The following is a 14561-nucleotide window of genomic DNA, read 5'->3' as shown; positions in this document are numbered from 1 at the left end:
AGTAGAAGATACAAACTCGGGGTGCCTTTGTGGGGGTCTGCTGAGCGCTAGGGTACAGCTGAGAGTAGGGGGACGCTAAGGTGGCTTTAAGCCACATTTTGCTCTCCCGATCTTGGGGTGCTCCAGGGGCTGGAGAGGCCCCACCAGCATATCTTAGATAGTCCTGGGGGCCTAAGTCACAGCACTATAGGTCGTGTCCTGACCCCAACACACCCCTTATGCCAGTGCTTGTGAGAGGGTCCTCTGCGGACAGCCTTACAGCTGTCTTCCACAGTGCCTGCACCAGGGAGAATCCTGGCCTGGCTGGATCTGGGGGGGGTTTAGGCCCCTTTACACCACCTTGGCTCTTCTGCATAAAGGGGCCGGACGCAGCTGATGGTTTCACCCCTTTTCACTTCTTTGCTTTTAAGGGTGTCTTCGGTAGATACTAGATGTGTTGTCGTGTATTGCTGGCGGCTGTTCCTGGCCAGGAGCCACTGGATTAGCTCTGGTTTATTGGGGCTCTTGGCCTGTTGACTTTTTGGTTCTCTGAGTCACAGCTGACTCCACAAACTGCGGTTAACATCCCTCACCCATAAATGAACATTGTCATGCGGGACAATAAAAAGTCACTGCTTGCTTAAATCCAGCACATGCTGTTTGGAATCGGACCGGCATTCCTGTCTTGTTGTAGTGAGTGAATGGAGGAGGTTCCAAGGTGCTACAGTCGGACAAATAATAACATGGGGAAAGGCCAATAAGTAGCTAGGAGGCAGCCGTTCGGAAAAGATGAGCTGTTAAAGCAATGATTCCAGGGCGTCTATAAATAGCCCTCCAGCTGAAAAATTGCACGGAAACATGATTTTATGACTCAAGAATCGTAGCAAAACATCACCTAAACCAGATTTTCTGAAGAGCTCATACTACTGGGTGCTGAGATCTCTTGAAATTCCGACCATTTGGGTGCACAGATTCCTCGATTTTATTGCCAGGAGGGATTGTTAGGGCATCTAGTCTGATCTACTGTATAGCATCCATCCCACTACCCCTGTGCTGAGCCCCTTAACCTGTGATAGGCTAAGCGACCCTTCTGGAGAGGCATCCGGTCTTGACCTGAAGCTATTGCGAGATGGAGAATCCACCCCTTCTCTCAGGAGTTGGTTCCAGTGGTTAATTCCCCCTGCTGTTCAACGTTTGGGAAAAGGGGAGAGGAGTGCTTACAAATTCCATGTGCCGGCCGTTACCAAGCAAATGGCTACAGGCCCATCTGCCCACGTATTGATTTCAGCTCAGCAGAACTTCGTGCTTGCGGTTCTTCCTACCTGAGAGCAGCGCCAGTGCCCAAAACACGCACCTAATCCGCTTCTCTGCCTGTCCCAGCTCAGTCTCCTCTGCCAGGCTTCCCTGGACAATTCATGGAGGTTTTTTGGTCAGTGGCTTGTCCCTCTGTCAGATGAATGTCTTTGGTTCCAGGGCCTGTTTGAGCCGATTGGGCTTCATCCCGTGATGTGTCAAGCACCCCCTGGAGTGTGAATCAAGGGGACTCTGCCTCTGGCAGGATCAGGCCCTAACGACACTGCCTTTGGACGTCTTGGCTCCAAGCACTTGGAGCTCATGCACGAAGGAGAGGATTCATGTACAGCTGTGGATGTGTAGGGTGCAGCTGGGTGGAAGCGGGCAGCCCATGTAAGCAGCGGAGGCGGGTGGGCAGTGCCCGCAGGGCTCTGGATTATTGGGTGCCGTCCTGTTGCTAACGAGTGCTTCTGCTCTCCTCCCATCTCGGCTTCTGTCAGCCATCGAGGACGAGTACAGCGGCCCCAAGCTGGACAACGGGAAGGTGACGCTAGCGTTCATGAAGGAGTTAATGCAATGGTACAAGGATCAAAAGAAACTCCACAGAAAATGTGCCTATCAGGTAATTGCCTGCCTGCCCTGCTATAGGGCGGGAGGCTTATGTGTGGAATCCTTCGCCCTTTCTTCGGAAGGAGCTGGCATCCTCTTTCCCGGCTGTGGGTGGCAAAGACTGCTGCGGCAGGTCGACAGGAGTCCAGGGTGTAAAATGGAGCCGGCTTGCAGCCAGTGTCACTTTGTAACATAGAGGGAGCCATAAAGACTACATGTCCCAGCTTGCAGTGCTTCCGTGTCATCAAGATGGCACATTGCATGCTGGGAGCTGAACTCTCCACCCTGTGTGTTGGGGGGCCGCTGTTTGCAAGGCCAGGGACTTGCCAGCAAGATGCTGGCAAAGGGCGGGGACCTGTTGCATCTGGAGATAGGGCTGTGTCCTTCATTTCCCGCCCCATCCTGCCTTTGCTAACTCTTCCTTTTCCCCCTTGGGCAGATCTTGGTGCAGGTGAAGGAGGTGCTCGTCAAACTCCCCACTCTAGTAGAAACCACGTTAAAAGAGGTGGGTATCCTTCTCTGCAGCCTTGGGGTGGCAGGTCCTGGGATCCCAAACCCGCAGTACTGGGTGAGCAGAAGCTCCGGTGGCTTCATATCTCCCCTCCCCCCTCAGGCTGCTTGGGGGCCAAAACAGTCTGTGGTGTAATTCGAACCATGGCATGCCAGCACTGCCTATGAGCAGCTGTTCAATCCATGCCATGTCTCCTCCCACCTCTGACCTCACCTAACTTGGGGCTTGCCAAGCTAACCTGTATGGGGCTCTGGACCAGCGGAGATCCATCCCTGGCTGGCTAAGCCGCTGGGATGGCCTCTTGTTGCAGCATGAGGCAGTGGAGTGGGAGGGGGAATCCCTTACTGCGTGTCCAGCCCTTATCTGAGAGCATTTGCAGCTGTCCAACGGCTTTTGGGATTGGAGTGGGAGGCTCTGACATGTCTGTTCTTTGATCCACCCATTGCTGTCGTAACCAGAGTCAGAGCCCTCAAAGGGGCCGGGTTGCTTGAAATAGGCCGTTTTCTTCCCCTTGAGTTACATACTTCCCTCCTTGTCCCAGCATGGTGATGTGCTGGGCTCGTGATGAGGGATCCCATGATCCTTTTCACCAGAGTTAGGGTCGTTATCGTTGTTGTCTGGGACAGATTCAGGCATGCAATTCCAACCTGCCTCCCTAAATTCCTGGATTCAGTGTAGTTCTAGCCGTGTTGGTCCCAGGATATTCGAGAGATGAGGGGGTCCAATAAAAGATTATTACCTCAGCCATCCAGTCTCCCTAAATTCCTGCTGGTCAAAATGGACCCAGTATTCTCCTTGTGTCCTCAGTGCGAGCAGTGTTACTGTGCCCTGTTAATCAGCTGCCATGTCCAACCCCAGAGGTGGTTGCATTTCACCACGGATGTATTAATTTAGATGGAACATATGAGCCCAATGAGTCAAAAGCATTAACCTGGCCCTGCAGCTGTCCAACATTAAACAGAGTTAAACAACTTGTGGGGACCTCAGCCTGCTTAGCACCATGGCAAGTGCATTGTTAAACGTCATTTTAGTCTTTTATTCAGGATACAGAAAATAAGGAAAAAGAGGTTGAAATGTAAAATATTAAGTCAGGCTTTCATTTTAACAGCCTCACTTGTTCCCTTTCCCTTTAGCTGGACGGATTTTAGAAAGAAACTCCCCGTCTCTGACATCTAAAAGACTGGCACTAAAGATGGTAGTTACTATACGTTTGGGGGAAGAGAGACAAAGTTAGTTGAAATGCGCTTGAGCGGCTGCTATTAAAGTCTGAAAGATGAGAGGAGACCAGACAAACAGCCACAAGAGGAAAGACAGAAAAGGCAGCTTCTGTCTGTGGTAGACTTTTACTTGCAGCCTCACTGCTGGAAAAACTCAGGCCCAGCCCCCGGTCTGATCAGCCACTCTGAGACCTGGCAAACTTGTACCAGCATCGGGCTGTTTAGGGCCTTCCTCTGGGCTGCCTCCTTCTGGTCCCAGGCTTACAACAGTGTTGGCCAGCTAAGCCAGACTCTTATTAGACCGAAGGAAAATGGAGAGAGACAGGAAAGAGAAGAAATAAGGTAGGGAAGGAAAAGGGCACATTGGAGGAAGGAGACAAAGTCTCATGTCCCAGGTAGTATTCAGAATTTAGCTGGAGCTACTGGAGGTGACGATATCATCTGGCTCCCTCCGTCTGGTCTGGTCTGCTCAGGATATGTCTCAGGATTGGGATGAAGACAGTCCAGGGTCCAAGGAGATGGTGGGTGTAGCAGCCATGATGGTGAAGCATGTGTCTGAGTCAGCCAGCCTCACGGTTTCATAGATTCCATTTTGATCATCTAGTCCGACCTCTTGCATAACCCACACCAGTGAACTTCCCCACAGTCATTCCTTGAGCAGATCCTTTGAGAAACCAGCCGCTCTGGATTTAAAACTTGGTGATGGAGAATCCACCATGACCCTTGGTAAATTGTTCCCATGCTGCCAGCTTTCTCCTCCCCCGAAGTCTCTTTTGGAGGACCCTGGAAGGGCTTGATGGGTGGGATAGTCTGTCCTCTCATCATTTTATCCAATTCAGCCTGTTTTCTGACACACCAATTTTGGTTTGTTGATTTCCAGTCCCACACTTGTTTACCAGGCACGATCTTAACACAATTGTTGAATTATATCAGTAGGCATTTTGGTTTAGACCGATTCAGTCCTTTTGTCTCCCTTTGGCACATTTTCCCATCAGCAGTTGTTATAGTTTATTAAACGTATACTCACTTTTTAAAGTTAAGCTTGCAATTAGGGTAAATGTGTAGGCCCAATTATTAGACCAGTGAGCAGTCCCTGTTTAAACACCTGGCATGCCCCCTCCAGACGTGTGTGGGGAAATGATCACTGTATGAACAGCTGCCACGCTCCACCCCAGACGTGGCTGAGTTTCTGTGCTGGGTGAGGGATCCCAGTATAAACAGATGCCATGTCCCACCTCAGAGGTGGCTGTGTGTCCACAGTGGGCTGAAGCCACTCTTGCAAAGTGCTTTGGGATCCTGCATGGGGAGAGGTGCTCTGTCTGGCTTGGGTTTTACTTTTCTTCTGTCTCCTTCTCCTTTTTCTCTTCTCCTCTTTCGGCCTCTCCCAGACAGAGAAGGTCACCGTGTGTGGAGACACCCACGGGCAGTATTACGACTTGCTGAATATATTTGAACTGAACGGGCTGCCGTCTGAAACGAACCCATATGTATCCTTTGCTGGTTCCCCCTTTGATCTAGCATGTGATGTGTGCTCTCTAGGAACAGGAGGTGACAGGGCTAGGAGACAGACCTGGGTTCTGTTCCAGCGCTCGGATGTATTGTTTCCCCTCCCCGTGCCTTGGTTTCCCCATTTGTACTGTGCGGGAAATGGTCCTGACTGCCATTGAGATCTCGGCATAGAGCAGAGGTGGGCAAACTATGGCCCGCAGGCCCCATCCGGTCCGCAGGACCCTCCTGCCCGGCCCCTGAGCTCCTGGCCCGGGAGGCTAGCCCCTGGCCCTCCCCTGCTGTTCCCCCTTCCGCAGCAGCCTCAGCTGGTGCAGTGCTCTGGGCGGTGGGGTTGCAGGCTCCTGGGGCAGGGCATCTGCAGTGCCCGGCCTGACCCGGTGCTCTGTGCTGCGTGGTGGCGTGGCTGGCTCCAGCTGGGTGGCACGGCGGTAATGCCGCCAGCCACCGATGCTCCAGGCAGCACGGTAAGGGGGCAGGGAGCAGCGGGGGTTGAATAGAGGGCAGGGGAGTTTGGGGTGGTGGTCAGGGGGCGGAAGTGTGGATAGGGGTTGGGGCGGTCAGAGGGCGGGGAACAGGGGGGTTGAATGGGGGCAAGGGTCCCAGGGGGGCCAACAGGGAACAGAGGGGGTTGGATGGGGCAGAAATCCCCGGGAGGACAGTCAGGGGGCGAGAAGTGTGTGTGGGGGGGAATAGGGGGCGGGAGGCCGGGCCATGCCTAGCTGTTTGGGGAGGCACAGCCCCTCCCCCCCCCCCCCCGCCGGCCCTCCATACAATTTCCAAAACCCGATGCGGCCCTCAGACCAAAAAGTTTGCCAGCCCCGGCATAGAGATTATACTCCCATAGTGACCTGTTCCTGACTGCCGTGCTTTGTTGAGCCTGACAGCAGAGCATGAGTCCTGAGTCGGAGGGCTTGGGGAATGAGTTAAAGCTACACCTTGGTGGTGCTGGGCTAAATTCTCTCTAAGCTGCCCAGCTGCTCAGCAGTGCCATGCAGGCGCTCAGGGCTGCGGTGGGGAGAGATGCTTCTCCCCCAGCCCTGCTGTGGTGGGGAGAGGCGCCTCTCCCTGCTGGCCGCAGCCCAGCCCCGGACCTGCCACGGCTGGGGGAGAGGCGCCCTGACCCCAGCCCAGCCCTGGACCTGCCGCGGCCAGCGGGAGAGGTGCCTCAACCCAGCCCCGGCCCCAGACCTGCTGTGGCTGTGGGGAGAGGAGCCCTTCCACTGACCCCCAACCCAACCCTGGCCTGGACCTGCCGCGGCCAGGGGAGAAGCACCTCTCCCCACGCAGCCCAGGTGTTGCTGAGGGGGAGTCCTCTCTCCCCACTGTAGCCCTGGGGGAGCCTGCACCCCAAACCCTCATCCCTAGTCCCACCCCAGAGCCCGCACCCCCAGCCGGAGTCCTCAGCACCCCAGCCCTCTGCCCGAGCCCCCTCCCACACGCCAAACCCCCTCCACATGAATTTTGTTATGTGCACCAGTTTGGAGGTGATGTGTCACACATCACCTCCATATTGGTGCACGTAACAAAATTCGTTCCTCACATGTGTGGGAAAAATTAGAGGGAACACTGGAGCTGGGGTGTCCTAGGGGGGTCTCTAAGATGCTTTCCGGGGAGAGAAGCCGGCGGGGGGTCACACTCCATCTGTCAGGCCTTTGGGTGGGACTGGGAAAGCGGCGTTGGGGAGAGGAAAGGTGCTGAAAGGGAGGGAAGGAAGGCTGGCCCAGTGGCTAGGGCTGCAGTCCCTGTGTGGTCTTGAGCCAATCCATTAGCTTCTCTGTGCTTTGGTTCTGTAAAATGGCAAATCCCAGGGTTGCTTGCTCCAGTACTGTGGTGGTGTCGGGGGGGCCATACAAGTACCTAAGGTGGATCACAGTGTTCTTCATCCCAGAGTGACGCCTGGGCCCGTTTTCCTGAGCGCAGCCCCCTCGGCAGATATTCAACGGGGATTTCGTTGACCGCGGCTCCTTCTCCGTGGAAGTGATATTAACGCTGTTCGGTTTTAAGCTGCTGTATCCGGATCATTTCCACTTACTCCGTGGTAAGTGCAGTCCCATCCCACCTTGGGGTGGGGGTGGGGGGGGCAGCGGGAATAAGCCACTGGAGAGCTCTGCTTTGTACTCAAGTCGGGGCAAGAGCTCCCCAAACTGTCCCCTTCGCTGGCTGTTTTCCTGGTGCTTCCCCAAGCTGCAGCAGAGACCCAGAGCTGGAGTTCTCCTTCTTAGCAAAGCTGGCTTCTCCAAATCCACCTGCTGTCTCTGAGATTCCCCAGCTGCAGAGGATCATGGGGATCATCATGGAAATGTGGAATTCCCTGGATGCTCTGGCTTTTGCTCCTTTCCTCCCCTTTCCCAGCTCTCTCATGCCTTTTCAGTTGGTCTCTGGGTGGGTCACAGTCTCCAAGTCATTGATATTTTATGGTTATATCTCGCCTGAGCGTCTGAAAAGACCTGGGTGCATCCCTCCCCTAAAGCTAACTCAGCCGAACCAAGCGGGCATGAAAATTCACCAGCCCTATCACAGAGTCTGCGTGCCCACCGTGGGGAATGAGTTAAACCCACCGAAAGTGATGCCCCCATCCACAAAAGAACCAAGTTGCTCAGGGCGATTGCTCCTGTATAGCAGCTATCACCACTCCCGCTTGGCAGCAATATTAACCTCTTCCCTGCCAGGAAGGAGAGAAAGGTGCCACCATTCACAGCCTTCCGCATGCTTGAGAAGCTGAGCTTTGCCAACCAGCCCAGGCTCTGGATGACTCTTGTGAGGGGAGCGGTTACCCCACCTGGAGGCCCTCCAGTGAGCAGCAGCCGTGAGATCCACATTTAAGGCCTGTCAGTCCCAGAGTGCTTTGTTTCATTGATCACTTCCTGCAAGGCCAGAAGGGCCCACTGCGATGATCTGGTCTGCCCCCCTGTATAGCATGGGCCAGAAAGCTGCCCTGAAGCAATTCCTGTTGGAGCCGGTATCTTAGAAAAACCATCAGTCTTGATTTTAAAGTGGCCACTGATGGAGAATCCACCACAGCCCTTGATGAACTGGTGCAATTGGCTGATTCTCTTCACTGTTAAAAATTAGCACCTTATTTTTGGTCGGAATTTGTCTCGCTTCATCTCCCAGCCATTGGCTCTTGTTAGACTTTTGTCAGATCTAAGAGCCCGTGATCCCATATTTGTTCCCGATGGGGTTACTTCCAGATTGTGATCAAGTTACCCCTTCACCTTCTCTTTCAGCTAAACAGGTGGAGGTGTGGGAGCTGATCCCTGTCAGGCATGCTTTCCAATCCTGGTTGATCACGGTGTGAACACAGGAAAGCATCCCAGCTCACAAGCCAGTTGGGGCTCGGTAGAGCCTCCAGAGAGGGAGGAAGGAAGGATGGACCAGTGGTTAGGGCACAAGCCTAACTGTTGGCAGACTTGGGTTTAAGTCCCAGCTCTGCAACAGACTCCCTGTGTGACCTGGGGCAAGTTCCCTAGTCTTTCTGCGCCTCCATTTCCCCATTTTTTGAATGGGGATATTAGTCCTGCCTTGCCTCATCGCAGAGCTGGGAGGATAAATGCATTAAGGATTAGGAGATGCTCAGATACCAGAGTGAGGGAGGCCAGGTTTAACTTCAAGTTAAAAGCCACTGCTTGAATTTTGCTCAGAAATGCATGAGGGAGCCAGGTAGCTCAGGGTTAATGAGGTGAGCCCCGCCCCGTTCTGCTCCGTGTGGACAGCGCTAACCCAAAGGGCTGTCCAGCCAGTGAGCCCAGATGAAATGGCTAAACTATCCTAGATCTGCCTTAGGAATTGTTTGGGGGCAGTTCTCTGGCCTGTGCTATACAGGAGTCAGACTAGATGCTCTCTTCTGGCCTTGGAATCAGTGAATCTCTAAAGCAGTAAAACTCCCCCCATCCCCCTTGTTAATGCTGGCTGTCAAATCAGCCCAAAGATGGGGGCTTCCTTGGGGAGCAGCCACACTGACCTTTATGAATGCATTAAACCTTTCGCTACTATTCTGGTGGCTCTGTGCTGCAGTGAATTGCTCAACCCCATCCCTCCCTCTGCCCTGGGGAAGGGAGGACAGCCAGTCTTGGCCGTCTGTTGGCCAGAGCTGGGCAGCTCTCCTCTCTCCAGCTGGACCCCCATTGGTTGGTTGATGTTTTTTCCCCGCACCTCTTTGGCCCCCAGGGAATCACGAGACGGACAACATGAACCAGATCTACGGGTTCGAGGGGGAGGTGAAAGCCAAATACACAGCCCAGATGTTTGCACTTTTCAGCGAGGTCTTTGAGTGGCTTCCCCTGGCGCAATGCATCAATGGCAAAGTATTGGTGAGAGCGGAATACAGCACTGCGGGGTGGCGGGGGGACACGCATCCGGACCGGCAGTGGGCATGGAGAGTAGGCCAAGGCCCGGTGTGTAATCCTGAGCATCTCCATGGCTTGGATCTACCTCTAGCCTGACTGTTACCTCCCTCGGAGCTGGTCTGGGAGGGCACTGTGTGTGTTAAACCCCAGTCAGAGCAGGGGTCCGACATGTCCCCTTGCCATGTACTCGCCTTCCCAGCTGTTCCTGCCTGCCTCCCATGGGGGGAGCGGGGGAGCGGAAGCCTAAGGCCAGCTTGTTGCTATGGCCTGACCTATCTGAGCGCCCTCTCCCCACCATGACCTGTGCTGTGCTCCTGCCAGATAATGCACGGCGGGCTCTTCAGCGAAGATGGGGTCACGTTGGACGACATCCGGAAGATTGAGAGGAATCGGCAGCCTCCGGATTCAGGTCAGGACAGGAAGGCGCGCCCTGCATAGGGTGGGGTGTTGTATCTGGTCGGGCCTTTCCCGCTGCAAGGGATTGCACTGGTGGGGTGGGACAGTCCCCTGGGTGCACCGATCCTGGCCCACGGAGAGAGACAGGGAGAGCCCTTTTGGTTTCCTTGGATCATACTGTACAGCGGAGTCGTCGGCAGCTGCCCGCTTTTGTGAAGCACCGGTCCCTGTATTCTGTGGGCACCTCCGCTGGTGCTAATCCGTGTCGCCCTAGTGACTACAACGGCTCTGTGCTGGTTTACATCAGTGGGGAGCTGGCCCGCATAACGCTCTGGGGCTGGGCATGACCGCACCCCTGTCCCCAGCTTGGCCAGCTCACACCAGATCCTCCTTCCTTGCTGCGTTTTACGCCCTATGGGACTGGGCCTATCCGCGGCGTGCTGGTGTCAGGCTCTGCAGCATGGTGTGGAAACCACTGAGGGATCCCCTGGATCAGTTACCTGGAAGCCAGTCGAAGGGTATAAATCTGGAGGAAGTAACATGTGCTGTTTAAAGAGGCAGGACTGAGGAATGTTGAGGAATGTAAAGGAATTAAGTTTTGGCCAGATAACCTGGCCCCCTTCCAAGGGGGCTGAAGAAAACCTGGCAGCTGGGGTCTTTGAAACAAGGCTAAATAACATATTTGAAAACACAGGCTAGGGAATGACTCTGCCCTGAAAGGAAAGTGATCATCTATGATGCGGACTTTCCATTGCTCATTTCCACGAGGGACTGCTTGGCTTGCAGAGTGGAGTGTTTTCCTTTGGAAACTGGAGTGAGTTAATGTTCAGCTCTGTAGTCACGCACCGGGCCAAATCGATCGCTGCTGTCAACCCACCGGCTTCGGTAAAGTCGCCCGTGGCTGCCTCCAGGCCACGGTGCTTGTGACACGCCCTGCGTGGAAGTCCAGAGGGCTGTACAATTTCAGTTGGATAGAAACGTCAGAGCAAAGTGTCAGGGAGCTGGCAGTGTGGATTTATGCCACATGCTGCAATCTGATTTCACCCCACCCCCAGCTGAGGAGAGCCAGGACATGCCAGTGCTTGGATGGGAGACCAGGGAAGGGGACCCCTGCTGGAAACAGGAAGTGGGGCTGGTGGTAGGTAACCTTCCCTGTAAGTCAATACAGGAGCAGTGCCCTAGGGGGTGCCGTGCTGCAGGAAGTGGGGCTGGGTGCTAGGGGGCTGCCCCTGTAAATCAGTATGGGAGCAGTGCCCTGGGGGGGGCGGTCCTGCAGGAAATGCTGTTTGAAGGACCAAACTAGCCGGTCACTGCCTGCTTTTCCCAGACCGGCCTCTGTAACCGGGGGTGTCCTGGCTCAGATCCAGCTCTGGTAACAGTTCCACCAGCGGTTTCAATTAGCTCCACTGTTCCAGTGCTCGGTTACACAGTCGCTCCCCCCGCCCCCTCCCCGTGCTGAGTGACAGATCCTTAGCTGTTCGTATCCCCCTTGGCTGACCAGATGGCAAATGTGAAAAATCGGGACGGGGGGTGGGGGGTAATCGGTGCCCCAAATATCGGGACTGTCCCTATAAAATCAGGACATCTGATCACCCTATATCCCCCGGTGGCTGGGTGTGCTTAGAACATGCTCCCTGTGCCTGGTGTCCCATGCCACCGCCCCCCCCCCCCCCAAAGCTTTGTTTCTTTTTGTTAACTTTTCCTTCCAGTGGCATCACGCTTTAAAAGCACGTTTGGGGGCCCACTTGGATCCTTCTCCCTCCTGTAGTTTCACTGCCTGAAAAGGCCTCAATGCTCAGGCGTGTCTCGAAAGCACTACAACTCTCTGTGATCCTAAGTACCAGGGAGTCACTTTGCCTCGTTCAGGTTTTTGTCTGGCTCTCATCACCACACAATATTTACCATATTTATCCTCATAACCCTCCAGAGAGGCAGGGCAGTGCTGTAATCCGGTTTTACAGATGGTGATAAGGTGCGTAGACAATGAATTGGCCACGTAGCCCAAGTACTGGGTTAGTGCTCTAACCACTGGGCCCTCCTTCCTCTCCACCAAGATGGTCAGGAGCAAAACCCTAAACCTCTGACTGCCAGCTGCCGGAGGGTGGGAGGGGGTAGACGGGGTGCATCACTCCAGCTGTCCAGTTCTTTATAGACACCCCAGAAGACGGGACACTGGGCTGAATGGACCATTGGTCTGACCCACTGTGGCCATTCTTATGTACCAGGAGAGGTGAAGTGACTTGGGAAATCTTCTGTTCTTCATTGGGAAACCAAAAAGCTTTTGTCTTTTTGATGAAATCCCAATATTTTTGGGGGGGACTGAACATAAGAGTGGCGATATTGGGGCAGACCAGTGGTCTGTCCAGCCCAGTACCCTGTCTTCCAATAGTAGCTGGTGCCAGATGAACACAACCAGGGCAATTACTGAGCGTTCCATCCCCTGTCATCCAGTCCCAGCTTCTAGCAATCAGAAGTTTAGGGACACCCAGAGCATGGGGCTGCGTCCCTGGCCATCTTGGCTAATAGCCATTGATGGACCTGTCCCCCAGGAACTTATCTCATTCTTTTTTGAACCCAGTTATACATTTGGCCCTCACAACCTCCCCTGGCAGTGAGTTTCACAGGTTGACTGTGCTCTATGTAAAGTACCTCCTTATGTTTGTTTTAAACCAGCTGCCTATTCATTTCATTGAGTGACCCCGGGTTCTTATGTTATGTGAGGGGGTAAATCACACGTCCTTATTAATTTTTTCCACCCCAGTCATGATTTTATAGACCACTCTCATATCCACCCCTCCTCAGTCGTCTCTTTTCTAAGCTGGACGGTCCCAGGTTTTTTAATCTCTCCTCATTTGGAAGCTGGTCCATCCCCCCTCATCATTTTTGTTGCCCTTCTCTGTACCTTTGCCAGGTCTAATAAATCATTTTTGAGGTGGGGTGACCAGAAATGCCCGCAGTATTCAGGGTGTGGGTGTACCATGGATTTATATGGTGGCGTTATGATATTATTTACTGTCTTCTTATCTATCCTTTCCTAATGGTTCTTAACATTCTGTTCGCTTTTTTGACTGCAGCTGCGTGTTGAGCAGATGTTTTCCGAGAACTAATCACGGTGATTCCAAGATCTCTCTCCTTACGTGATAACAGTTAATTTAGACCACATCATTTTGTATGTATAGTTGGGATTATTTTTTCTCAATGTTCATTACTTGGCATTTATCAACATTGCATTTCATCTGCCATTTTGTGCCTGGTCACCCAGATCCCTTTGTAACTCTTCATGGCCTGCTTTGGACTTGACTGTCTTGAGTAACTTAGTATCATCTGCAAACTTTCCCACCTCAATATTTATCCCCTTTTCCAGATCATGTGTGAACATATTGAACAGCACTGGTCCCATACAGATCTTTGGGGGACCTGGCTGTTTACCTCACTTCTCTGTGAAAAACTGACCATTTAGTCCTACTCTTTGTTTCCTGTCTTTTAACCAGTTACTGATCCATGAAAGGCCCTTCCCTCTTATCCCATGACTGCTTACTTTGCTGAAGAACCTCTGGGGAGAGACCTTGTCAAAGGCTTTCTGAAAGTCTAAGTACATTATATTCACTCTATCACCCTTGTCCATATGCTTGTTAACACCCTCAAAGAATTCTCCTAGATTGAAGCATGATTTCCCTTTGCGAAAGCCATGTTGACTCTTCCTAACATATCATGTTCATCCGTGTGTCTGATAATTCTGCCCTTTACTATAGTTTCAACCAATTTGCCAGAAAAATTAGGAAATTGGTCTTGTAGTCAGGCTTACTGGCCTGTAATTGCCAGGATTGTTTCTGGAGCCTTGTTAAAAAATTGGCATTACATTAGCTCCCCTCCGGTCATCTGATCCAGAGGCTGATATAAGCGATAGGTTAAATACCACAGCTAATAGTTCTGCCATTTCATATTTGAGTTCCTTCAGAACTCTTGGGTAAAAATCACCTGGTCCTGATGACTTATTACTGCTTAATTTATCCATTGGTTCCAAAACCTCCTCTATCGACACCTCCATCTGGGACAGTTCCTCAGATTTGTCACCTAAAAAGAATGTCTCAGGTGTAGGAATCTCCCTCAAATCTTCTGCGGTGAAGACCGATGCCAAGGATCCATCTAGCTTCTCCGCAACGGCCTCCTCTTCCATGAGTGCTCCTTTAGCATCTTAATTGTCCAGTGGCCGCACTGATCGGCCCACTTCCTGCTTCTGATGTACTTAAAACTTGCTGCTAGTTTTTGTGCCTTTTGCTATTTGCTCTTCAAATTCTTTCTTGGCCTGCCTAATTACACTTGACTTGCCAGAGTTTATGCTCCTTTCTATTTTTCTCACTAGGATTTGACTTCCAAACATGATGCCCTTTTGCTTCTAATGGCCCGTTTTACTTCTCTGGTTAGCCATGGTGGCCTTTTTTTGCTCCATTTACTGTTTTTATTTATTTATTTGGGGTTTACATTTAGTTTGAGCCTCTATTATGGTGTTTTTAAATAGTTTCCTTGCAACTTGCTGGCATTTCTCTCTCTCAATTTCCATTTAACTAACTTTCTCATTTTTGTTTAGTTCCCCTCTTTGAAATTGAATGCTACTGAGATGTGGGGTTTTTTGGTATTTCCCTCCAGAAGGATGTTTATATAATAATTTTATGGTTGCTGTGGCTGGATGGTTCCGCTAAT

General features: G+C 52.4%; 1 protein-coding gene across 1 annotated transcript in view; it reads left to right on the top strand.

Moving 5' to 3' along the window:
* Nucleotides 1-14561, top strand: part of PPP5C (protein phosphatase 5 catalytic subunit) — a 49847-nt gene that overhangs the window by 22335 nt on the left and 12951 nt on the right. Inside the window, exons 4-9 of the mRNA XM_073322313.2 lie at nucleotides 1773-1894; nucleotides 2321-2386; nucleotides 4998-5096; nucleotides 7051-7156; nucleotides 9286-9428; nucleotides 9786-9873. Of these exons, the coding sequence (XP_073178414.1) occupies nucleotides 1773-1894; nucleotides 2321-2386; nucleotides 4998-5096; nucleotides 7051-7156; nucleotides 9286-9428; nucleotides 9786-9873 (624 nt within the window). The remainder of the gene's footprint in view (nucleotides 1-1772; nucleotides 1895-2320; nucleotides 2387-4997; nucleotides 5097-7050; nucleotides 7157-9285; nucleotides 9429-9785; nucleotides 9874-14561) is intronic.

The sequence above is a fragment of the Lepidochelys kempii genome, chromosome 23 (assembly GCF_965140285.1).
Source record: "Lepidochelys kempii isolate rLepKem1 chromosome 23, rLepKem1.hap1, whole genome shotgun sequence".
Classification (NCBI taxonomy): domain Eukaryota; kingdom Metazoa; phylum Chordata; order Testudines; family Cheloniidae; genus Lepidochelys; species Lepidochelys kempii.
This window is presented reverse-complemented; position numbering and strand designations above follow the sequence as displayed.